We start from the raw sequence: 27,340 nt of genomic DNA, 5'->3' as shown, positions 1-27,340 counted from the left end.
GGGACTCAGATTCCCGTATAACTCCAGAATTCAGGAGTTCCTGTAGATGTTGTCTCACTGCATCCACATCGTTGGGGTGTATTGGACGCGCCCTTTGCTTAAAAGGTGTCTCATCACTGAGCCCAATTCTGTGCTTCACTTTATCAGTATGACCAAAATCCAGGTCATTCTGAGAGAAAACATTTGGCATGGTGTTCAACATTTTTGTTATTCGCTCTTTCCATTCAGTGGATAAAGGTGAATCCCCAAAATCAAAGCTCAGTTCTGTGGAAGACTCCGATTGAGAACAATGTGGTTCATTGACAGTATGTTCTTTGTGTAACACCTGTACTATAGCATTAACATCTGCCACAATACTATTGGGGGGAATGACTATGTCATGATTTGTGTCGTTTCTTAGTATAACAGGAAGATGACATGGATGCTTGCTGGGTAAAGTTACTGCAATCGCTGAAACGAGTAAGCCATTTGGTAGAGAAGAAGCTGATGGTTGCTCAAGAATGACATCTCTCTGCATGTTCGAACGATCAACAGGAACAAAAGCTTCAACGACAGCAGTCTGCCTTGCAGGAACAACTTTAGGCAACCTGCCGGTTAGTTTTGCACAACCAAGGCTGCTGTGGCTAAGCTCCCTTTGTCGTATCTCAAGTATTTTGAGAACAGCCTGATATCCATTCATCAAAGGCCGAAAAGATGGACGTTGCAGGTAATCAGCGTAAAGAACATCAAGTGTGTTTGTGCCTATAAGCACCTGTTCATTGGCTGCAGAGCGGAGGTGAGGAATAACCAAGGCCAAAGTGTTAATTTCACTATCAGAGCCAATAAACTCTTTAGGAAAGGTGATGGTAAGCTCAACATATCCTAAATAGGGCACAAACTGTCCGTTAGCACTCTCCACTTCAAGCAAATCATTTAAAGAGTGAATGGCCAGATCAGAAAGGTGTTCTTCATAAAAGGACTGGGGCACAGTTGTGACTTGTGAACCTGTGTCCAGGAGACAGTTTGTGTCTTTCCCTGCAATAGATACTTGAGCTGTGGTTTTAGTTCCCACAAGGCCATGTGGCAATTTTGAACCCTCTATCTCAACACTCTTGACAGCAGATTTCATGGTTTTGGGACTGGAGTTTTCTAACTTCGCTCCCATACGTCCCTCTATGGGAGCAGACACTAGTTTAAATTTGTCTCGCTTTGAGAAGCATTAGAGACTTCCCAAGCAGCCTGCTTTTCTTTCAGCTGTTTTTTCTTAGCTGCTACAAGTGAAGGATTTGGTGCTTTATCACAGACTGAAACAACATGGCCATCCTCTCCACACTGGAAACAGTACCAGGGACGCGGTCTGCCATTTGCTTTAAGTGTGGAAGTGTGATCACGGCTTGTTTTTGGTTTCACAACATGGGCTTCATGTGTGACACATAAAGGAACTGACTTTGCTTTTTGTTGCTTAGGTGTTTTTGGCTTTTGACTATCTGACACAATGCTCTTCACCTGAACGCTGAGATCAGCAAGTTGTTGTTTAAGCATCTCAAGATCAGTCTTATTTATCAATTCATTTGTGTCATGTGCAAGATGCATTTGTGACGTGGCCCGCTGCCTGCTGAGGTTATGGCCAGACTTAGCATGGCTGAAATGCTGTCGCATGCGATTCATTTTTGCAGCCTGTTTATCTTCTTCTGTCCTAAGAAGGAGCAACAATTCTGCAAAGGTAGGAGGTTCTTCTTTCTTGTGTTCTAACTGAAGATCAGCTATTAAAGTGTTCTCCCAACAGCCTCTGCAGAACTGCTTTAAAAGCTGTTGGTCAAACTCGGGAGCAGAGACACCGCCACGTCTCATTGTTTTGCTTAAAGCAGTGTGCAGTCTCTGCAGGAAAACAGAAGGTAACTCTCCATCATTCTGGAACGTGCTCATGAACCTAGCATAAAGCTCGTCACCATCTTCAACTGTCCCATAGGCGGAGTCAAGCAACTTGAGATAAGTGGAGGGACTAGACTGTGGGCTCAAATGTTTGATCATTTCAGAAGCAGGAGGAAGGAGACTGTCTAATATACGATGTGTGCAGTGCAAGTGTGACACAGATGGATCTCTGATAAGAACCTCAACACTTGCACGCCATGTATCATAATCTGTTTCATGACTCGGACGTGGACTCTTGCCCGAAAAAGCTCTGAGTCTACTGGGTGAAGCAAATTGGGGCAAGTTATCATTACTGCGCACCACATGCTCAACCACCACTCGCTGAACTGCAGGTGGATTTACATCGATTAGGGGTATAGCAGAGGATTCAGATGGGACAGAAGTCTGTGTGGGGTTGAGATCAATCAGGTTTTTAGTGAAAATGGGAGGGGAGAGAGGCTTACTTGGATCATTATCTTTTTGTGGGGTTGGACTCTCTGAAGCTAAGGATTCTGGATCAGTCTGAGGTGATTGGGCATAGGCCCTTTCTGCAGATGAAACCAGATTTTTAAGTTCCTCTTTCAACATCTCTGCTAATGAATTTCCACTCAGCCTGGCAATTTCTGAGAGCTGTTCCATGTACATTTTAGTAGCTTTGCTTCTGGCATCTATAGTGTAGACACTTCCTAAAGCCTTTAACTCATACACAATGCCTGCTTGAGTCGTGCTTGGAAGCTGAAGAGGCAACAATGGGTCCAATGTCTGCATGGCAGTTTCATGTGTAAACTCAATAATCATGTCTTTATGGTATTCTGATTTAGGATCATCTAAGCGAATGTAACGGTTAACGGAACCATACTTCTGGAGAAAGGTTGACACTTCCTCATCTGTTTCTGACCCTGTTAAACCACTAACAAGCACAGAATGGGGAATTTGTATGGACTCCCGGAGTACCACATCCATTTTTTCTTATTATTCTTTTTCTTGACACGCTATATCAATGGGTGTAAGATGTCTGACACTTAAACACACACACTCGTGCTCCTGGCTGGCTCGCCAAAATTTCTTATGTAACACAGTAAAGAAGGGTATTAAGTATTTTAGATAAATGGGCCAATAGGTTCGGCTATGGGAGCATAGTGGGGTGTTTAAATGACACACAAAAGCGGTTGGATGGATTTAAAGAACAACTGACTTTAGTGATATGAAATGTAACATTGTACAAAACAGTTGTATGAAACACAAAATCATGAAAATAAAATACACACAATAAAATCAACAATGAAATAAAATAATAGCAATACTTGGCCAAGTTCTAATTCTCAGTTCTAAATATCTTGGGTGCACCCTCTTAATATGAATTCAAATTTGTAATAAACAATTCAGATTAAATTCAGTTCCAATTCAGGTCTGACTCATCATCATTCACCTGAGGAGAATGTCCACCACAGTGGTCTGTTCTAATGTCCGAAATAAATCTTGTAAAAAAAATAAGGTCTTAAATCCCAGAATGAAACAATAAAAGTGAAAAAATGTAAGTCAATGGTCCCGTGCATAACCAACTGTGCGTGAAGATGTGAGTGAAACAGGCCTACCACACCGCAGGGTGCAGCAGGACTCCAAATGGAAAAGAATGAGTCCAGTTCTTTCTCTAAGTCCAGGTGGGAAGGCTCGCCATCAATCACCGGAGGAATCCACCTCAGGAATAATCCAGCATAAAGAAAAAAACCTGACCTGTCAACAGACAGGACCAGCAGAATAACAGAATTTTTATTAAGCTGTTCTAGCTTTAATCCCTGAATCATGCTTCTCTAGACATCATATCCAACATCAATGTGTTAAGTTACTCAAATTTGAAATAACCACTTCCCTTTTACCTCAATGCAGTATTTCACCACATTATCAATTCACTTATTCTTCTAATTGTAAAATATTTTTCAACACAATAATAAAACATTACTTTTTAACCAACTCAGTAAAAGTTTACATTTTAATTATTAACTACATCCAACTAAACGCTATTATTTAACAGCAATGTGATAAACAGAACAAAAACCTAAAGGAAATGCACAAAATATGCTTACCGATCTCACTCCAACCTGTTTGGGACAACAATATGATGGCTCTCAGTCCGGACAGGTGGGGCACTTCAACTGAATGGAGAACAAAATGAACCTCCAGCAACTAATAGCTAAGAGCTAACAAGGCTAGCAAGGTAGCTTTAATGCTCGGCAGAAAACTTTAGTTTTTAACTCACCTCAACTATTTCCAGCTTGAACTGTGGATGATAAACGGTAATTTTAACTGCAAACTGTTTGTTTTAAGTTTGTATCCGAACTATAACTGTCAGACTACCACACTGCACAGCTCAGCAGTCTCCTCCTCACGCCAGAACTAGTACTGCAGACGCGGGGAAGCAAGACAGGACCCGCGCGGCAGTGGTCCTCTGACTCTTAAAGAGACATCGCCATTTTATGTATGTTACATACAGAACCCGCCTTTTTGTTGATTTGTTGATACAGCAGTATGGAGGACCAACTCTGCCATATTTAAAAATAAATACAGAAATAAATAAATGCTTAATAAATAAATAAGCATACAATTAATTGCCACCAAAAATACAAACAACAAATAAATGTAAGTAGAAATTAAATTATACAGCTAGTCATAAAGGTATATAACTCTTTTAATTGGCTTCTTTATTTCTTTGCCTTTTTAATATTTACCCTATTTATTTTTTGTCTTTTATTATCTTCAACTTCATTTTTTAATTACTTATATTTTTAAGTATTTATTTATGTGCATGTTATCATATTTTTGTCTGTTTTATTCTTCCTTTGTATTTTTTTACCCTAGTTATTTCTTCGCCGCTATTTCTTTCTGCCTGCCCTTTTAACATTTCTGCCTGCCAATATAATATAATTTCTACTTACATTTATTTGTTGATTGTATTTTTGGTGGCAATTAATTGTATGCTTATTTATTTATTGAGCATTTATTTATTTCTGTATTTATTTTTAAATATGGCAGAGTTGGTCCTCCATATGCAGCTCTATCTACAGCATATTTACATGCATGAAATGTCCCTTTCATGTTGCCTTAACTGCTGTATGTCAAGTTACTGAGGAACAAATGGGGTAAATGTGTGTTCAGAGTAAACATTACATAGATGTCTGGTACCTTGTTTGGTGCCTTGACCCATTTATTTCTACTGTGTAGTAATGCTCACTTTAGTACAGCTCAGTCCATAGATCTCTGATGGGTAAGTTTTTCTTTCTATAGTTTCTTCATGTGCAAATGCTGCAAAGCTGCCTCTCTGACAGTCAATCTCACACATCTGCCACTCAGCACCTGTGTCTTACCTTAATACCTTTCCTGTCATAAGGCCCCTCTAGAAGTAGTGTTATCATTCTTCTATCTCCTATTAAGTGAGATCACATTGTACGATGTATTATTAATATGAACTGTTTCACATGAAACACTAGTACTGTACATACTATTCTCACCAAACTGTGATAACTGTGATTAAATTCAGTGTAAACAAAGGCCATATGTTGCCACCCCTAAAAAATTCCTGCCCCCCTCTTGCCACCCCATAAATATTTTTCTAGATCCGCCCCTGATCTGGAGCAATCACTGAAGCGATGTTAGCTGGTCTTTTTAAGGCAGGGCTGCAATCACGTTGAAATGTGTTTTGGGGGATAAAGTTCATTTTCTAGGCAAATACTGACTTTGCAATTAATTGCTGTTATACTGATCTGTCAGGACTCCTGTTTTTGTATCTGTGTTTCTGTGTTTGTCTCCCTTCATCAACCAGGAGGCACCTGGTTCTGGTCCGCCTCCTCACACACCTGCTGATGGTTTCCTCGTTAAACGGAGTGTTCTTAAGCTGCTGACTGCCACTACCTCGACGCCAGAGTGTTTGCCAGTTATGGATACTCTAGCCAAGCTGAGTTTTGCTGAGCTAAACTTAGTTTTTTGTCGACCTGAGTTTAACTGTGTTTTTGTCTTTGCCTCTCGGCACGAAGTCATCCAGCAAACTGGGTTTCTTGGACCTTCTCTCCCTGGAAGGATCAACTGAGCCTTAAACTGAGCTGGGGTTCAAACAGGAAGTTTGGATCCACTTTCCTAAGAGATCGTTTGAGCTTCGCACTGAGAAAGGGATTATTCTCCACTACGACCCGTTCAAGTACCGCAGGAAATCTGAATGGCAGTCACTTTCTCCGTTCACCTACTAACAACCGCATTCTGGGTAAACCCTGTTCCGCCCTCCACCAAATCAGACAAACACTGGAACTACAGTACAGACGGTAGTCAATGATTCAACAACTTCTCTGGAAATGTGAGTCGGCAACCAAAACCTCTTCTCCAAGTTCACGAGTCAAATTCCCTACTGAGCCTGAACTAAACGCTGTATCTTCCCCTTACTTTTCAGTTCCGGTTGAACAGTGTTCAGAGCAACACTTCTCTCTCTGTTTTACCTCTTCAATAAAACCCGTTAAACCTTCTCCCTGGTCTCCCTGTTCGGTTTTCTGCATTTGGGTCTGAACCTTTGTACGATCATGACATGATGACTATTTATAACATTCTGGAGTATATGCAAATTGCCGTTATAAAAACTGAAGCAGTAGACCTTGTAAATATTAATATTTGAATCTTTCTCAAATTCTCAAAACTTTTAGCCATGACTGTACTTTCAGTATTGTAATGTTAGCACAGTCCACTAGAGGGCACCACTCTATCTTAAATAGTGTAGTGAAGGATGTTCTTTTTCCAGGTGGATCATCAAAATATGTGGTCCTTCCAATTGTCAATCATTCTGGTGTTATTTTTACACAAGTGTTCGTCGTCATTTTCACTTACCGGTGGTGAGTCTAACATAGTGGAAAAACTGCAAATCTCTTTTAGAAGGTAAGCTTGTATGAGCGATGCAAACAGCAGCTTTTAAACAGAGTATCCATGAGGAGAAATGGGCTTGTGCACGCTCTCACAAGCTTTTAATAGACGATCCCTCTCAGGAGCGGGTCTAGGGGTTGTGCATGTGCATTTTTTTGGAGAGGGCAGATCTTTTCAAAACTTCCTGAAAATTCTTCACTATACCTTTAAGCTGAGCCTTACTGATATTTACAAGAGTAGTGATACAGGAGCGGAGACATGCTAGAGCAAAAATATGAATCGATCCATAGTCCAATCTGGGATTATTTGCCCTATTTAATGGAGACAAGGATGCAAAGTGAACTCTATGTGGTTCTGTTTGTAAATATGAACCATAAACTCCATAAATTATCAACACATATAGTTAGCATTAATTCTTGCTCCATGGCGGAGAAGCGTCAACTTTTCTACTGTGCTCAAAATGCGAGAATGTGATGATAGAAAACCTCTGTGAGATCACAAAAAAGAGATGCTTGCAACAAGTGCGGTAGATTGGAAAGGCTTTTGTGATTTAATCCACTTCATGGAGTCCAGTTTTAACCTTCCTCTGAGTGAAGCCAGAACTCACTGTTCACCAGACCTTCTAATGGCACAACATCTTCCACCAAATTGTTGGATTTAACTGGGTTTAACTGTAAAGTGCCTTGAGATGACATGTGTTGTGAATTTGGCGCTATATAAATAAACTGAATTGAACTGAATTGAACTAAAAACAGAAATCTCTATCACTGTTAGTTTAAACATCAGTGAAACAAACATATAATAATGGAATATTTTTTTCTAACTTAGCATACTGTTAAAGAGATTGTGTGCTTCATCTTACAGTAACAGCCATTCAAAATGGCCCTTCCCAGTCAAACGCCAGTCAAATGGCAGCCCACTTCCCTGCAACTCCCAGCAGAATCCCCTCCAACTTCCAGCCACTGGGGTGAACCCCTACATATGCAAATTCTTTTACTCTGACTTCACACTTTCACTGAATCACAGGGACTGAGCAAGAGATGATGCTTCTCTTTAGATCTTAATGTTGACAAATTATGAGAGAAAAAATATTTTAATAAAAACATTGCTGTTTAAAAAGGAATTGTAGTACTACTACTGTATGAAAAAGACCCTCTTGATACAAGAGAAAGCAAGTTTGACTCAACATAATTGGTCAGGGAGAAAGATATGAAAATGTTTAGTAAGTTTAGGTGATGAAACAACATTAAAAGGTTGAAACGTCTCACAAACTCTGTCAAATCCATCATCTTTAAATACAGTATTACCCATCTAAAAACCCAATGAAAGTGTAGGTAGGAGAGCATTCATGAAGGAAGTCTAAAGCTCAGGGGACAGATTCTGATGTCAGGACAACTATGCGACATGAAGTCCAACAATCAATCGATTGAATAGTGGAAGTGGAATACCAGAGAGAAAGAGAAATATCAGCTTAGTTTATAAATGTTGGAGATTTCCCTGTTTTTCAGTGTAGTCCTGTTTCTCTGACTGTGACTAAGTGCATGTGCTCTCTTCATCCTCTGACATGGTGGCTGGCTCTGAGCTCGTCTGCCTGGTCCCCTGAGGGATTGCCTTCGAGTCAATAAGTCGATGCAATCAACTGGTTTTCCTTTGATAGAAAACCTTGAATCCATTTGTCAGTATGATCTGGTTGAACTGTAAAGTGCCTTGAGATGACATGTGCTGTGAATCGGCGCTATATAAATAAACAGAATTGAATTGAATTCGAAAAACGAAAGCAACTGCTAAAGGAAAGCGGCAAAATGCTCCATATTTAGTTGTTATTCTTGTCGATGTCTGCGACAAAACAAACATGGATAAAGGGAAAGTTCTCTGAAAAATCTGTGAGAAAACTTTCATTTTGGGGACATTATATCAATGAAGACTCTTAATTCTTTATTCTAAAAGGTGCTCTGGTCAGGTGAGACTGTAATGTTTTCACCTAAAACACATGTAATACAAAAACCACCATGAAGACATGGTTTCTACCTTGAGATATGGAGGTGGCAACATTATCCCGCGGGGTGCTTGTTATCAGCAGGGGCAGGGAAGCTATTTGGGTCGATGGTAAGATGGATGGAACTAATCACAAAGCAGTTGTAGAGGAAAGCTTCCATATTTGAAGTAATCTAGATAGTTTTGTATGAATACATAAGAGGATGTTTAAACAAGGGAAAAATTAAAGCATCTTCAGGCTTTTTCAGAGCAGTCCTGTTACTCTGGCTGTTACTGAGCTGGCTCAGAGCTCGTCTACCTGGCTGTGTGTTTCCTGGACTGGGCCGCCTGTCGAGCTAGTTTACAGCTGCCTTTTGTATCTCTGCTTCTTATGGTGTGTCTGCTTCTGTCTCCTTGACCCCCGGTAAGCCTCGGCAGATGGCCGCTCTAACTGAACCTAGTTCTGCTGGAGGTTTCTTATTGTTAGGAGGGAGTTTTTCCTCTCCACTGTCGCTACAAGCATGCTTAGTGTGAGGGATTGCCTTCTATTCAATGAGTCGATGTGATCACTGGTTTGCCTTAGATAGAAAACTTTGAATCAATCTGACTGGATGATCTGGTGAACTGTAAAGTACCTTGAGATGACATGTGTTGTGAATTATTGGTATAGAAACAAACTGAATTTAAATGAATTCTCTAAGAGAACCGAGTTCTGGCTCGATATCCAACATCCATCCCCATCATCACCTATTTTATAAACACAATGCTGGAAATAAAAAATAAAAATACTTACAGCAGCTACAAACTGATTGTAAATGTAAATATCTGTGTCAGCTATGTGTATGTGATCATTCAAGCCTCAATAAATAAACACTGAAGACGACGTTAGCTTAGCCCAAATGAAGTACCTAGCTGAACATCATTCCGTCCATTTTCTTTGTCTTTATCCAAGGCAAGGTTCACGAAGGTAGCAGTCTAAGCATAGATTCCCAGACTTCCCGATCAACACACACCTCCTCCAGCTGCTCTGGGGGGACCCCGAGGCGACACAGGGCCAGCTCAGAGACATAGTCCCTCCAGTGTGTCCTGGGCCTTCCACAAGGCCTCCTCCCAATAGGACACGCCTGGAAGACCACCCGAGGGAGGCGACCAGGAGGCATCCAGAACAGATGCCCACCTCAGCTGGCTCCTTTCAACGTTAAGGAGCAACGACTCTACTCCGAGCTCCTCACGGGTAACTGAGCTTCTCACCTGATCTCGAAGGTTGCCTCCTTTCAGTCATTACTCCTTTCATGACCATAGGTGAGGGTGGGAACGTAGATCGGCAAATCAAGTACTTTTATGCCCCGACTCAGCTCCCTCTTCACCGTCACCGACTTCACTGTCCTTGATTTTAGTCTTTCCATAAGGGTCTTCTTAGCTTCTCTTCGTCTAATCCGTCACCTAGGAACTTTTGCCATGGGAGACCCTACCAGGGGCATAACGTCCCGGCCAACATAGCTCCTAGGATCATTCGGGCACTCACACAACCCCACCATGTTAGGGTGGCAACTTGCAGGAGTTACCTAACTGAACATTAATAATTTTATGACATATGGCTACTGCTATCAGAACACACACTCCTTTATTAAGCATCACATTTGTATTTTGTTACATTTCTCACTTTATTGGAAAATCTGAAATTACTTTAATACTTCATTGATCAGGAAAGTAAACATATTCCTCAGGTTAAGGACTAGAAAAGATAAACAAGCTGTCAGAGAACCCAGAGCATGAGAGCAGATCGTTTTAGTAACTCCCCAGGGATGATTTACAAAGGGATGCTGTAGCTTTGTCTCACTGTTTGCTAAGCTAATAAAAAGTAAGCAGCATATAAAGCTGAAGTATTTTCTAGAGCTAAGAGGCAAAATAATGTGGCCACCTTCACAAACACATCTTATGTTTCAAAAATACATTTTTGCTTGTGCTTGTTTTTAATGATTAGCTCAGATCATCTCTTCTAGTGACATTACAAGGAAAAATGGAGTTGAAAATAAGAAAAAGAGTGTTCTCGAGTGAAGGCTTAGACACTCTTCTTTGTGCAATCAGCGCTGCTGTGATCACGCTCTCAGTAATGACAATGATGTTTTCCAAATGTCCCAGATAATAGAACAGCTGCTGCTTCTGTTAATGAGAACAGCAGAGCTATAACTGCCTCCAAGGTGTACTTTACTTTCAGTCATCGCCTGAAGGAAGGCTTTCCTGCCAGTCCGCCTGTAATAAGGTACTTCTCAGGTTAAGGATGGGCTCAGTTTGCTGTATGCATGTCTTAATCCACTGTGGTCGGACACACGTGAGAAAAAAGTGGACATAAAATAGTTCAGGACAGTCTGAACATGATGAGGGATTTAAAGTCATAGGGGAATCATATTTAAATGTCAAATCATTCTGGCTTAAACATGTATATAAATGTACTCTTTTTCAGACGATATTGTCCCAAAATTTAAGATCCTGTCTTAAAAACTGTGGGGGTTTTTTCGCTATCTTATGCAGGCCATTTAGTTATACGTCAGCCTGTACAGCTAAATTCGGCCAATCATATATCAGCGGTCATCTGTCAATCTAATCTTTTTCAGTCATAGCATCATGTTTCATATGTCGCAGTAGTGGTTGAAATAAGAATAATTTCCTTTCCCATTGAGTTCCGTCCCAGTGTTCACAGGGATGGACGTCTGTGTCTTCAGCAGGCGTAGAGCTAACAGAACTGGCAGCGTTGTGAGGCAAGGGCTCAAACATGTACGGCTGGAAGCCTTCTACACCAAACCAAGCTTCTGCCGCCCTGGCGTCCTCTTCCACAACATCTTCGTCTCCTCCTCTTGCATGTTTCCTCTGTCCATAGCGTTCCTTGACAGTGTGGTTTCTAAGTCACCAATTTAGTGCTACTTGTTCCCAATGTCATTTCCCATTGGGAACCTGCTAGCACTAAGTTGCTAACTGGATAGAAACAATGCTTCTGATAAACCGGCCACAATCCAACTTGCTTGCGAAACCTTCTGCGAAACCTTCTGCCACATAAATCCGTTGTGGTCGACGTAGCAATACAAAGTGACTGCAACATCAAGAAAAAGGAACATAAAAAACTAGAGAAATACAAGGGGCTTAGAGAAGAGCTGGAAAACCTGGAAGGTCACAGCATCAGTGGTACCCGTGGTCATTGGGGCCCTCGGGGCAGTGAAACCCAAACTTGAGGAGTGGTTAGAGCAGATCCCTGGAAATACATCAGACGTCTCGGTCCAGAAGACTGCAGTTCTAGGAACAGCAAAGATGCTGGGCAGAACCCTCAAGCTCCAAGGCCTCTGGTAGAGGACCCAAGGGAGACCACCCGCGGTGGGAGAAGAAGAGTTTTACATAGTAAAACGTCTATATATATATATATATATATATATATATATATATATATATATATATATATATATATATATATATATATATATATATATATATACGGTATATATATTTAAATGAATGAATACCAAAGAATTTGTCACACATCTATTTCTTTCAGCATAAGCTATCATCTTTAATTAAATCTGAGAGGCAAAGGTGTTGCAGTCCACAGTCCAGAAGGTAGATGTGTTTGGGAAAACACAGCTGAAGTCATTACCTAAAGGTCTCAGCTGGTCACTCAGCCTCTCTCAGGTTTTATTGAGTGTCTTATCAACTCGGCTCAGATATATTCAGAGCGTCTCAGATTGGATGTTTTCATAGGTTGGTAATGAAAGCTGAAGACTATGATATGTATACCTTTCCAGAAATGGACGGTGTGGCGTGAATGAAAATTGTTGGTAAATATGACTTAAGATTTCCTGGTTTAAAACCATCATCTCATTTCTCATGTTGTTCCCATAACCACTCAAATTCAGCAATATTTTCCATTAAAAATGAATTGCTGAAGTTATTGAAGGGAATAAAAAAAATATATAATTTCTATTTAAAAATTAGTTTTCACATAGTTTTACTTTCGATTGAGTAAATGTTGTTCCATTACTGTTTTAAGCAAAGAACACGTTCTGTTAATGAAAATTTGAAAAGGTAAATCCAGAAATTAAACTATGGAAAACATTTTAACCAAAAAACTTTTTTTGTAAAAGATGTAAAACGTGCCAAGGATGTCCTCACCAGTCCTTCAGAAAGTTACCCCTGTAAAAAACAATCAACGGATATAGTATAAGAGATACAATAAAGTAACACCTTGATACTATCGCTGAAGTATAAGAAGTATTATTTAATCTGACATGTATGGAAGCGAATCTCTGAGTAACTGGAACCAAGCACCTGAAGTTGTTTGTGAAAGTGCACTTGTGCATGTAAAGTTTATCCAAAGGAAAAATGCTCAATAGTGATTGTGAAGAACCGAAGACGCTCCTCCCCCTCAGAGCTCCGAGGCGAGTGCCGGGAGACCAAAAGCCCAAGACCTCCAAAGGGATCTCAAGAGCAGAGGCGCCCAGGAGGGGCAAATCCAGGAAATCCGACCCCCCATAAAGGGAGAAGAGACGGCCCCGAGGAAATACCCCAGCCACCGCAATGCCGTAGCCCCCAGGAGCCGCGGGGACGAGTCCGCGGGCTCTGCCAGCCATCCCGAAGTGGAGCCGGCCATGGGCCCCAGGGACCCGAGGCCCCAGGGGCACCCCGCCCCCCGGGGGTAGCCCCGATCGGGCCCCGAGGGGCCGGGCACAGCGAAGCAGATACCAGGAATAAGCCAGTACCCGCCCGGGCAGCCACCCCCAAACCCTGAGCTCCACCAGTGCACCGAGGAGCCCAAGCACCAGCCAGCGGAGAGAGGGCAGGACGGGGGCAATGGACTCCACACTTAGCTGGGATTTGAGATGTTCTCCTTCTTTACTTTTCAATTCATTTTATATTTTTTATGTTTTTCTATTAAATCTGCTTCTTTTTAACTGTTTTTTATAGACTGAAATTGCGTTGTTTCTAACGCTCACACTTTAACGATACCACTGCTAGCTGTCAAAGCAAGTTAAAACTCACTATGAAAAACAGAAATAAAGAAAAAATAGTTTGAAAATCTATGAAAATCTGTGAGAATAAAATTTTAAACATAAAAATGTTAGTAAATCCAATCTAACAAAACAGCAAGGTTTCCCTGCAAATCTTCCTTTTTTAACAAGTTTTTTCATTTTTTATTGGTTTAGTTTTCAAATTTGCATTTACAAAGGTGGTTTACGGTTTTAAACATTAATGGAACAAAATGCACTCCATAATTTTCTGGAATAACTGTAGCTGCTCAGAAGTAACTTGTAATTTCATAACCTCTGTCTTCCAGGTTATTAAAATGTAAAAGATTATAAACCTTTTTAAACACAAACACCCAAAAAGGATCAGTTTGATGAAAATGAAGCTGCTGTGTGCAAGTTTGCAAACAGTAAAGGTCAAGTGCGGGGTCAGAGCAGATTACCAGCTCCATGCGTCTGCGGCTGCTGTCCTGCTCCCTGTGGCTCAGCTCCTCCATCTCCAGCCTCATCTCCTGCAGGCGCTGCTGGAAGTAACGGGCGTTCTCCCTCTCTCGGGCTTCAGCCTGGGCGCTCTGCTCCAGCTCCTCTCCTAGACGAACCACGCTGTCCCTCAAACGCAGCACCAGCACCTGCAGATTACAGAAAATTAGGCCGAAACTGCGAGCAAGAGTCACGCAGGGATTACAGTATCAGACACGGTGATAATTATGTAGTGGAATTGGAAAAGCTTTATCTGATCTCACCTCAAACCTCTTGACTTGGCCCTTCTGAAACTCCAATTTATTTTCCAGGTCACACACACGGGCCTCTTGTTTACTGACTATGCTGCGCCCCACAGTGGATGACTCTAGGAACTGCACCCTGGACGCACACCGCTGAAGCTGCATGGGAAATGTGACAACAAAGCATTTCAATTCAACTCACACCTATCCTGTGTTCCACCTGCAGCATCCTGTTACATTAAGTACGTTCAATGACCCTGAAAGCTATTAAATTCTCATTTGAAGTGCATTCAGATCATAAAGCCCATGCTGCTGTGTTTATTTTCAGCCTGTCAAACAGATCCTACCTCTTCTTGGAGCGTGTGTCTCTGTTTCTTCACCTCCTCCAGCTCAGCTTGTAGGTCTCTGATCTGACATATGTCACTAGAGGACTGAAGGGGACAGAGTCAGACTAAAGCGGTGTATTTCCCTTCAGGTTATTAATGGGGCAGTTGATAAAAAATAAAACCTGTGCAATGAGAGCTTTGTGTTTCTTCATCAGCTCATTGAGATCTTCCTGGTCCTCCTCCAGCCTCTTCAGCAGATCCATCTTCTCATGCTGCAGCAGAGCCATCTGCTCATCCACCTAAACTCACACACAGAACAGCCATTCAGACTTGTTGCTTTTTTCTAACCAAAATTTAGATAAGATGTTAGCTTTAATTTGGTTATATATCTTAAATCCATATTTTAAATTATTTCTAAAAGATAATTAAAGAAAGAATGAATAAAAACAACAGTAAGATGGTTTTTTTTCAGGCTCCTCTGCAGCTATGACAGAGCATTAACAGTACAGTAAAATAAACAATGTAGACTTCTGGTCCATTGGGTGTGGTTTGTATATTTGTAAATATATATATATATATATATATATATATATATATATATATATATATATATATATATATATATATATATATATATATATATATATATATATATATATATATATATATATATATATATATATATATACATACACACAGGTCCAAAATATTAGCATATTGTGATCAAGTTCATTGTTTTCCATAATGTAATGATAAAACTTGTACATTCATGTATTTGGATTCATTGTACACTAACGGAAATATTTAATGTCTTTTATTGTGTTAATACGGATGATTTTGGCATACAGCTCATAAAAACCCAAAAGTCCTATCTCACAAAATTAGCATATTTCATCCGGCCAATAAAAGACAAGTGTTCTTAATACAAAAAAAGTCAACCTTTAAATAATTATGTATAGTTATGCACTCAATACTTGGTCGGTAATCTTTTTGCAGAAATGACTGCTTCAATGTGGCGTGGCATGGAGGCAATCAGCCTGTGGCACTGCTGAGGTGTTATGAAGGCCAAGGATGCTTCAATAGCAGCCTTTAGCTCATCCACAGTGTTGGTTCTTGCGTCTCTCAACTTTCTCTTCCCTCTGCAACCCTGAGGTGCCTTGATACAGCACTCAGGGAACAGCCTATTCATTCAGAAATATCTTGCTGTGTCATACCCTCTTGCTTGAGGGTGGCCATGATGGCCTTCTGCCTGGACAGCAGTCAGGTTGGCAGTCTTACCCATGATTGGGTTTTTAAGTGATAAACCAGGCTGGGAGGATTTAAAGGCCTCATGAATCATTTGCAGGTGTTTAGAGTTAATTTGTTCATTCAGTGGGTAGCACTTCTGCCTTGCAGCAAGAAGGTTCGGGGCTCAATTCCCTTCTCGATGCATGGAGTTTGCATGTTCTCCCTGAGCATGCTTGGGTTCTCTCTGGGTACTCCGGCTTCCTCCCACAGTCCAAAAACATGACTGTTACGTTAATTGGCTTCTCTAAATTCTCCTTAGGTGTGTGCGGGAATTTTCTGCGATGGACTGGCGACCTGTCAGGGTTGACCCCGCCTCTCGCCCATTGACAGTTGGAGATAGGCACTAGCACCCCTCGCGACCCCACTTGGGATTTAGCGTGTTAGAAAATGGATGAATGTATATAGATATATATATATATATATAGATTTTTGTCCAACAATAACCCATCAAAAGCAGAACCAGTGGTAAAAACTACCCTTGTGGGTATGACTAGATGCTCATAGCAAAGATAGGGACTCGAGTTTGGAATTTGACTTCAGACTCGTCTTAGACTTGTTTTTAAAGGACTTCAGACTCAACCTAGTGTTGTATTTGAAGGACTTCAGACTCAACCTGGCCTTGTATTTGTAGGACTTCAGGCTCGATTTGGACTTGTATTTGAAGGACTTAAGGCTCAACCTGGCCTTGTACGTGAAGGACTTCAGACTCAACCTGGCCTTGTATTTGTAGGACTTCAGGCTCGATTAAGACTTGTATTTGAAGGACTTCAGGCTCAACCTGGCCTTGTATTTGTAGGACTTCAGGCTCGATTTGGCCTTGTATTTGAAGGATTCAGGCTCAACCTGGCCTTGTACTTGAAGGACTTCAGTGTCAACCTGGCCTTGTACGTGAAGGACTGTAGGCTCAACCTGGCCTTGTGCGTGAAGGACTTCAGACTCAACCTGGCCTTGTACGTGAAGGACTTCAGACTCAACCTGGCCTTGTATTTTAAAGACTTCAGGCTCAACCTGGCCTTGTGCATGAAGGACTTCAGAGTCAACCTGGCCTTATACGTGAAGGACTTCAAACTCAACCTGGACTTGTATTTGAAGGACTTCAGACTCAACCTGGCCTTGTATTTGAAAGACTTCAGGCTCAACCTGGCCTCCTGTTTGAAGGACTTCAGGCTCAACCTGGCCTTGTATTTGAAGGACCTCAGATTGACTTAAACTTGTATTTGAAGGATTTCAGGCTCAACCTGGCCTCCCGTTTGAAAGATTTCAGGCTCAGCCTAGCCTCCTGTTTGAAGGACTTTAGGCTCAACCTGGCCTTGTGCGTGAAGGACTTCAAACTCAACCTGGCCTTGTATTTGAAAGACCTCAGGCTCAACCTGGCCTCCTGTTTGAAGGACTTCAGGCTCAACCTGGCCTTGTTATTGAAGGACTTCAGATCAACTTAAACTTGTATTTAAGGGATTTCAGGCTCAACCTGGCCTCCTCTTTGAAAGACTTCAGGCTCAGCCTGGCCTTGTGCGTGAAGGACTTCAAACTCAACCTGGCCTTGTATTTGAAAGACTTCAGGCTCAACCTGGCCTCCTGTTTAAAGGACTTCAGGCTCAACCTGGCCTTTTATTTGTAGGACTTCAGACTCGATTTGGACTTGTATTTGAAGGACTTCAGACTTGATTGAAATCGCAATTTCAGACTTGTGAACAATATTTTATTTTTAAACGTTCCTCTGTTTTATCACTTTTACTGTCTGATCGCCACTCTTCTTCTTTTCTTACCCGGATGCAGTAGAGGGATGCAGGAACGAGTTTTTAAGAGGAGCGGTCCGTACCAAGCATAGATGAACACAATGTGTTGAACATTGAGCTAAAAACTGTTTTTGTAGATCTCGATTTAAGCTAATCACTAGGTAAACAGTTAGGCAGTGTTGCCTGACAATATGTTACATTATTTTTATAGTATTAAAATAACGTGATATACAAACAGTATCAGTGAAGCTAAACAATTAAGAGTAAAGTTGTTTTTAAAAAATGAGTCAGCATATTTATGAACCAGACCAGAAAGTCAGGTTTTGCAAGTCCAAGTCTCAAGTCTTGAGAGCTCGAGTCCAAGTCAAGTCTCAAGTCTTGAGAGCTCGAGTCCAAGTCAAGTCTAAAGTCTTGAGAGCTCGAGTCCAAGTCAAGTCTAAAGTCTCAAAATTTAAGTTGTTTCTGTTTTGGTATCAGTTTTGAGACGACATCAGACATCACTTTGACCCGGACATGGACCCCGGTCAGCCTATTAGTGACCTGTGGTTTATGCCTGATGCAGCCATCTTGTAAAGCTGCAAGGTTCAAAAACCTTTGTGTAGCTGGGTTTGGTGTAAAGGGATGCAGAAGATTAAAAATCAAATAAACAAAGATGATTCATACTTCTTAAAGCAAAGGGATTTTAACAGCCAGTGTCTCTGTAAAGCGCCTTGAGATGACGTGTTATGAATTGGCGCAATATAAATAAAATTAATTCAATTCAATCCAGGAGTCCGGCTGGTGAGAAAGCAAATTATAGGTATAACCATGAAACTAATAATCATTAATTGGTTTTACCCTTGATTTGAATGACCTATTAATTAACTATAACTTTTAGTTGTAGCTAATTAATATATTCTGTCAGGAAAGTCTGTGTATGTGTTTTTTGGGTGTGTCTCCCTTCCTCCACCAGGGGGCACCTGGTTCCGGTCCGCCTCCCTACACACCTGCAGATGGTTACCTCATTACGGAGCGCTCTTAAGCTGCTGACCGCCACTACCTCGATTCCAGAGTGTTTGCCAGTTTTGGGTACTCTATCCAAGCTGTGTTTTGCTGAGTCAAACTGAGTTCTTGTCAACCTGAGTTTTAATCTGATTTTTCTCTTTGCCTCTCGGCATGAAGTCATCCTGCAAACTGGATGTTTTGGACCTTCTCTCCCTGGAAGGATCATCTGAGCTTCAAACTGAGTTGAGGATTCAAACTGGAGGTTTGAATCCACTTTCCCTTAAGAGATAATTTTAGATTCACACTGAGTAAGGGATTCATCTCCACTATGACCCGCTCAAGTACCGCAGGAAATCTGAGTGGCAGTGAGCTTCTCCGTTCGCCTATAAACAACCGCATTCTGGGTAAACCCTGTCCGCCCTCCACCGAATCAGACAAACACTGGAACATCCGCACACAGACTGGAGTCTAAGAATCAGCAACTTCTCTGGAAACGTGAGTTATCTTCCAAATTCTCCTCTTCAAGTTTGAGAATCAAATTTCCTTCTGAGCCTGAACACCGCAGTGTCTTGCCCTCACCTTTCAGTTCTGGTTGAGCAGTGTTCAGAGCAACAGAGGCAGGGAGGAAAGCGTCATTTTATATCAGATTAAATCAACATTTTTCAGACATCCCAAGTCTCCTGGAAGTTCGGGGAGTCTCCCTGATATCGTGTTGGATAAATTATTCCGGATTTTAGACTATGTGAGGTGGTGTTTTTTCAATGCGAGTGAGAGCATCATGTGTGGATTAGAACTACTATGATTGCACAGACAACAAAAGAGAGCCGCGTGTAAGGAGGAGGTGCTGGGGAAACCTGTGCAGCGTATCTGTCCAAAGCGATGCTTTGTTCAACTAGTGTTCCAGGCGACTGGTTGTCAGAGAGCTGATTGGATCAGTCTGATAAGTTTCTCTGGGTTACTCTCTGGCAGTCACCTAGTTACCACTCAAAGCTGTGCATCCTGGGAAACGGCAGAGGTTGAATTCTCGAGTAAAAAACGAAAACATAGGACTAATCTTACAGCAGAAAATACTAGTATATCCACGTCTAGGGAAGGTGAGGAACAGGGGCGGATCTAGACCAAATGTACCAGGGGGCAAGGAGGGGGCCAGCGTGTTTTCATGGGGGGCACAGAAAAGCATGAAATAAAAAACAGGGCAAGATATTCAAATATATTAAGAGAGCTGCATGAAGTGAAATTTCTTTTCAATGAGGTTCAACGAAAATTCTATTTCTTATGTGGCGTACATTTAAAATTTAGGAATTTTACATATTTTTTTGACTTAATTAAAGTTTAAACTACCGTTTTCTATACATTTGAATTAGAACTCAAGAAAAACTGTTACATTCATCTGTAAAAATTAGAGCATTTATTTTTTGTGGGGAAAAAAACATTTAACAGATGAAAACTGGGATCCTATCTCAATCCCACTGAAGCTATATCCTTATTGTTGTTGAATAATTAGTAAAACTGAATTTGTAATGATAAGAATTAAATAGATCAGTAACCATGTCTGTTCCAGCGCATATCATCATTAGAATTTCTTTTAAGTATTATGTATTCAGTACAGGGGCCAGGACAGGGGCCAGCAAATGATCTACAGGGGCACTGGCCCCCATTGGCCCCTGTCTAGAACCGGCCATGCACGGATGTCACGGAACACTTGGCCAAGTCATGTGTTCTTAGTTCTTAGTGTGGGCGGAGCCCTCAGTGAGGCTCCGCCCACACTAAGAACTAAGAACACATGACTTGGCCAAGTGTTCCGTGACATCATTCCTTTAGTCTTTATGACATCATCAGTGGGTTTGGTCTTCATGTAAGGAAATTCCACATTCCATTCCAGTCTGTGTAAATCCTTGTGGTGGTCAGAGCTCCCGAGTGATTTACCCTGTTACACGTTTTACTGTGAAGACAAATCAGTCATTAGAAAAATCTTTGTGTTTAAAATTAACAAGCAAACTTTAGAAAAATGGAATCTACATTGAAGGAACTCAGGAATCTGGAAAAAACCCTGAAATTTACAAACTCCTCCGTCAACATTACCAACTCTGGTCAGTCAAAGTCTGTGCCATTAGCTGGTATGAAAGATTTTCCTGGATTTGGTCAGATAATGCCAAACAATATGGGAAACCCCACTGTTACCCAGCCTGAGAAAGGTCAGAGCCAACTGGAAAACATCGCATTAGGACCAGTTGGACCTTCCTGGAGTGAAGTTTGTATCTCCAATCTCCCATCGCAGCCGGCCCTGGTTAGGACACCAACCGCTGATACAAGCACCACACCGCTTATTACTTTGCCAGAGTCGGATTTTTATGCCACTTTAGGCTCCAAAGACAATATCATCTCAGGAATTCGACAACAAAATGCCAACTTATTAGGAAACATAGGCTATCTTGGTAACAAGTGTCATAAATTAGAGACAGAGAACCAACAAATGAAAGAGAGAGTGACGCAGCTTGAGAATGAGTTAACCGCTGACAGGAAAAAGCTGGAAGACTCTGAAAAGACCTTAATCTTCAAAGATACAGTGATCTCAGGACTCCAACAACAAAATGCTAGCTTGTCAGGAAACGTAACGTTTTACGGTAGCGAGCTTTCTAAGATGCATACTCTGAACAAGCTACAAACGGAGAGAGCAAAGCAGCTTGAGTCTGCATTAATAGCTGCAAAGAAAAAGCTGCAGGAAACTGAGCCCTGCTTAAAATCTAGTGAAGGTGATGTTTTACCGGAGAAAAATGATTCAACAGATGAAGTGATGAAATTGAACCAGATAATAGAGAATCTGAACATGGAGCACGAGAGCGAACTTGCTGTTTTGCATGATAAACAAATCAGGACAGATAAAGGCCGACGGGACGCCATCAGACGGGCCGACCAGCTGAAAGTTAATCTGATGTCAGAGAAGAACAAAGCAGGAGAGAATGAGATCTGTTTGGCCAAGCATATGGAAGAAACGTCTGTGTTACAAGCTACTCTGCTCCAAATGCAGAAAGAATTTGATGAACAAAAGCAGCAGTGGGAGCAGGAAAAATGCCGGCTTCTCACCAACAAACAAGATGCAGCCGAGGTAGAAAAGCTGAAATATCAGCTGGAGTCGCAGAAAGCTACACATGAGGTTGAGGTTTCTGCGCTGTACAACGAGCTGGTCAAGAGGAAGAAAGACCATAAAGATGCCATCAAAAAGGCAGAAGAGCTGGAGAAAAACCTGACTGATGTGAAAAATAGAGCAAAAGAGGCAGAGGACTGCTTAGCCAAGCAAACAGAGGAAATATCTACCCTTCAAGCTGCTCTCATCCAAACAGAGACAGCGTTAGCAAACCAGAAACAACAGTGGGAGCTGGAAAAATCCCAACTCATGACCAGCCAACACCAAAGAGATGAAGTGGAGCAGCTAAAACAACAGCTGGAGTTACAGAAAGCTGAGGCAGAACAGGAGAAAGCCGCTCTCCATTTGGAGCAGCAGAAAATGAACCAATGCCATCAAGATGCTGCTAAAAAAGCCACTGAACTAGAAATGACTTTGGGTGCTGAGAAGGCTAAACACATACAAACAATGACATCCTTAGTCGAGAAAATGCGGGAAAGCTGTAAAATAAAGGCTGCTTTAGTCAAAATGGAGCAAGATATGGAGAAACAAAAAGATCTCTGGGACCAGGAAAGACTCAGACTCCTGGAGCAGCAGGAAACTCTTAGGAATGAGAAAGCAGCTATGAAAGATGGTCTACTCAATGAAAGGCAGGAGCAGCAATCAGAGAACACCTGCCCTCAACAGACCATTTTAGCATCCAAAGACGCTCTGGAAGAGCTACAGGAGGAGAATATGTCAACAGAGAGCAAAGAGGATGAACTGAAAAATCAGCCAGAGAAGATCAACAACTTACAAGGAAAACCTGCAAAGAAAACGTTTGGGAGAAAATTTAAAAATCTCTTTAAACGCTCTAAAAAGGAACATTGAAACCTCATGAAACCTCCTCCAACCAAACCATCGGTTTCTCCAAGCTTCAATTTGCTCTTTTTTGTTTTGACACCCATCTAGGGTGTCACCTTTTCTAACTTTTTCTTTACCACCACTCTTTTCACTTTTAATTTAAACGCTGTAGAATAAAAAAAAATAAAAAAATAAAAAAATAAATATAAATATAAAAAAAACATAAAAAAAAAACTTTAAAAAAACACCACAAAAAAAACAACACAAATATAAACAAATACACCTACAACACACACACACACACACACACACACACACACACACACACCCACACACACACACACACATATAATCCTGCCATGAGGATCACACTACTATGTGCTCCTGATGCTGGTCCCAAGCCCAGATAAAAGGAGAGGGTTATGTGAACATGTCAGCCTGATAGCTAGATAGAAAAATAGACAAAGCAAAAACATTTACATCTCATTAAGTTGTGCCAAGTTTAGTTTAGGGACCATGCAACGCTGCTAGCTGCTTTCAGAGAAGCTAAACCTGGGATCTGTTTCACGAAGCAGTTCAAACATTTGTTGGAATAAACATAGAATCCCAAAACTGTGGCCAAATTGTTAAACAACGTCTGCTATAGCGCCCTCTAGGGGGGAAAAAACCAGTGCTATAGTTCCACCTTTGTAGGGGTAAGTATTGGCATGGGTGCTGTGATACGATACTTGGGTCAGGATAAAATATTATCACGATATTGCAGTATCACTTTATGTTGCGATATTTTCTCTGTTGTCAAAATTAAATTAATAGATAAAAAATGCTGTATATGTTGATCAGAAGATATGGATCATTTACTTTTTTTGGTATTAATGTTGTTTGGGATTTGGGTCAGTCAGCGTTTTAAACTTGGACTGCCTCAACTACAGAAATGATGCTGCGCTGCACAGCAAAAAAGCTCTGCTGCACTACCTGCCAGAGTGGCACTGCATTGTTTTAGGTCAAACTTTTTTCGCTTTTAAAAAATTGATACTAGGAACTGAAAGATTGATATTATATCAGGCAGCCATAAATTACAAAATATCGCCCAAACGTTTTTTTTCCAACAGCCCTGCCCCTTGGGAGCTGAAACACATGCTAGTTGCTCTTGGGAGTCAAAGTGTGCGTTAGAGGGCCTATTGAGAGCAGAAATGCATGTTAAAGCGTCCTCTCTGGAGCCAAAATGAATGCTAAAATGAACACTCCCTTAGGAGCTAAAAGACATGCAATAGTGCCGTTTGGGAGTCAACAAAGGTCACAATACAATATATGATACAATATGAGGGGTTGGGATTTACCCTGTATGCAAGACGTGATCAGTTCTGCAAAGCTTTCAGCATATAACAAATAAAGATTAAGCAGTTAAACTCCACAAGTTTGAAAAATGTACTTTTTTTTATGGAAAGATGGTGTTCTGATCATTGTCACTCTATTAAATCATTTACCTTCTGAACTGTGGTGAAAGAGTTTATCAATACCTGCATTAAAAAACATTTTTAACCTGGTTTTCTATTCTGGTACATGCAGTTTTTATCATAAACCAAAATCGAGCCAAAATGTTCACTATATGCCCTCTCTGAAGCCAGAATGCGTGCTAATTTGCCCCCTCCTGAGCCAAAGCATAGACAAAAGTTCCCTCTTGGTTGGGGCTCAAAGTTACACAGTATGGTTTCAATTGCTTTTTTTTTTAGTCACTCGCATTATGAGTATCTTATATTTCTACATGTTTAATTATAGCACAATAACATATCCAGGTTTGGTTAGTGATCAATTATGAATGGTTATGTTAAAAAAAATGTAAATCCCTTTATGGTCCCACCATGGGGAAATTCACTCTCTGATTTTAACCCATCCCCTTATGTTTGTGTTGTTAAAGAAGTCCGGTCATATCCATAATACAAACTTCTGAAAGTACTTTAAATATTAACTTCTTACATACTGATCAATAAATGATAAGTGTTTTTAATTAAGAGTAATTTTCATTTGAATGTGCTTTACTGGAGGCATCCATGTTTGTCACTCTGACAACACTACTGCCACCTAGCAGGTATCGGCTGTTGATCAAGTCCCAGTGCTGTATCTGGTGTTTGTCACAACGCGCTATTATCCAAGTCATCTTGAAAACATTCTTCTTCCAAATGTTGGCAACATATTACGTGTTTTTTCTCTGGCAAGAAGTTTGATGTCAAATTCTCTCTCTTCAAGTTGGCAATCCAACGACCAACCCGTCCGTGGAGGATCAGGAATCAGAAAGGTGAAATGACTAATGTTTTTTTCACTTTTATCCCATGTATTCCAACATCCAGCTGCCATGCATGTGGGTATTGTCAGTTTCACTATAGCTCTGGTGAATTTCAATGGTGAAGTCCTCTGGAAATCTTCAATAATTGTTGTTGATTGCAGATGTGTCTAGTAGCTCCCATTGATTTAGCTTGGAAAGCGGGGAGAATGGCGCTAGGCTTACCGCACCGTGACATCACTGTCGGAAGATGGCAGGAGTGAGGTGCTACTACACTACCGTCAAAAGTTTGTGGTCACCCAAACAATTTTGTGTTTTCCTGAAAAGTCATACTCATCACCACCATACATTTTGAAATGATTAGAAAATAGAGTCAAGACATTGATAAGGTTAGAAATAATGATTTGTATTTGAAATAAGATTTTTTTAAATCAAGTCAAAGAATCCTCCATTTGCAGCAATTACGGCATTGCAGACCTTTGGCATTCTAGCTGTTAATTTGTTGAGGTAATCTGGAGAAATTGCACCCCTCGCTTCCAGAAGCAGCTCCCACAAGTTGGATTGGTTGGATGGGCACTTCTTGCGTACCATACGGTCAGCCTGCTCCCACAACAGCTCAATGGGGTTCAGATCAGGTGACTGTGCTGGCCACTCCATTACCGACAGAATACCAGCTGCCTGCTTCTGCTCTACATAGTTCTTGCACAATTTGGAGGTGTGTTTAGGGTCATTATCCTGTTGTAGGATGAAATTGGCTCCAATCAAGCGCTGTCCACTGGGTATGGCATGGTGTTGTAAAATGGAGTGATAGCCTTCCTTATTCAGAATCCCTTTTACCCTGTACAAATCTCCCACCCTAAGCGAAGCTACCCCAGACCATCACATTACCTCCACCATGCTTAACAGATGGCGTCAGGCATTCTTCCAGCATCTTTTCATTTGTTCTGCGTCTCTCAAACGTTCTTCTTTGTGATCCAAACACCTCAAACTTGGATTCATCCGTTCACAACACTTTTTTCCAGTCTTCCTCTGTCCAATGTCTGTGTTCTTTTGCCCATCTTAATCTTTTTCTTTTATTGGACAGTCTCAGATATGGCTTTTTCTTTGCCACTCTGCCCTGAAGCCCAGAATCCCACAGCCGCCTCTTCACTGTAAATGTTGACACTGGTGTTTTGCGGGTACTATTTAATGAAGATGCCAGTTGGGGACCTGTGAGGCGTCTGTTTCTCAAACTAGAGACTCTAATGTATTTATATTCTTGCTAAGTTGTGCAACGCAGCCTCCCACTTCTTTTTCTACTTTGGTTAGAGTGTTTGTGCTGTCTCTGAAGGGAGTAGTACACACCGTTGTAGGAAATCTTCAATTTCTTAGCAATTCCTTGCATGGAATAGCCTTCCTTTCTAAGAACAAGAATAGACTGTCGAGTTTCAGATGAAAGTTCTCTTTTTCTGGCCATTTTGGACCTTTAATTGACCCCACAAATGTGATGCTCCAGAAACTCAATCTGCTCAAAGGAAGGTCAGTTTTGCAGCTTCTGTAACGAGCTAAACTGTTTTCAGATGTGTGAACATGATTGCACAAGGGTTTTCTAATCATCAATTATTCTTCTGAGCCAATGAGCAAACACATTGTACCATTAGAACACTGGAGTGATAGTTGCTGGAAATGGGTCTCTATACACCTATGTAGATATTGCACCAAAAACCAGACATTTGCAGCTAGAATTGTCATTTACCACATTAGCAATATATCGATTGTATTTCTTTCAAGTTAAGACTAGTTTAAAGTTATCTTTATTGAAAAGTACAGTGCTTTTCCTTCAAAAAGAAGGAAATTTCTATGTGACCCCAAACTTTTGAACAGTAGTTTATATTTGGACAAAAATGGGCGCTCATTATATCACAGAGAATGTAATGTATTAGTTTTAGGTACAAATAATGATCCATACTCCCAGACTTTTCCTTTAAATGTAAATTGATCTCATTCCATGCCAAAATGTCTCACTTACCTGCTCATTAAAGACAAAATGCAATTATTTTAAGAAAAAATGTGTTACTGAGATATAAATTTTTTGCAAAGTGTCACTCTCACCACACTCCTCTGCCTACAGATTGTCTCAAGCTCCAGCTGGGTGTTCTCCAGCTCCATAGAGAGAGTCTTCTGCATGTTCTCGGCCTCCAGCCGCCTCGCCTCACTTTCCTCCAGCTGAACAGAAACACAGAGAGTTAGCTGTTATTACCCGATGTGACTCTCAGTAATGCTTCACTAAAT

At 41.0% G+C, this 27,340-nt stretch overlaps 1 protein-coding gene and 1 long non-coding RNA gene across 3 annotated transcripts in view; both read right to left on the bottom strand.

Annotated features, from left to right (window-relative positions):
• Positions 1-27,340, bottom strand: part of LOC119795955 (unconventional myosin-XVIIIb-like) — a 125,330-nt gene that overhangs the window by 34,404 nt on the left and 63,586 nt on the right. For both annotated transcript variants that reach the window (XM_038304217.1, XM_038304218.1), the window contains exons 34-38: positions 27,161-27,274; positions 15,000-15,116; positions 14,839-14,922; positions 14,513-14,650; positions 14,213-14,398 (exon numbers count right to left, since the gene is read on the bottom strand). In XM_038304217.1, the coding sequence (XP_038160145.1) occupies positions 14,213-14,398; positions 14,513-14,650; positions 14,839-14,922; positions 15,000-15,116; positions 27,161-27,274 (639 nt within the window). The remainder of the gene's footprint in view (positions 1-14,212; positions 14,399-14,512; positions 14,651-14,838; positions 14,923-14,999; positions 15,117-27,160; positions 27,275-27,340) is intronic.
• Positions 3,132-4,275, bottom strand: LOC119795957. The gene is made up of 3 exons (XR_005282397.1): positions 4,148-4,275; positions 3,975-4,043; positions 3,132-3,624 (listed from the first exon to the last, which is right to left on the bottom strand). It is a non-coding gene; the product is annotated as an uncharacterized LOC119795957 (long non-coding RNA).

Source organism: Cyprinodon tularosa, unplaced genomic scaffold (genome assembly GCF_016077235.1).
Source record: "Cyprinodon tularosa strain WSP-4 unplaced genomic scaffold, ASM1607723v1 ctg529, whole genome shotgun sequence".
In the NCBI taxonomy this organism is placed as follows: Eukaryota; Metazoa; Chordata; class Actinopteri; order Cyprinodontiformes; family Cyprinodontidae; genus Cyprinodon; species Cyprinodon tularosa.
The sequence above is the reverse complement of the archived record's forward strand: the minus strand, read 5'-3'. Positions and strand labels throughout refer to the sequence as shown.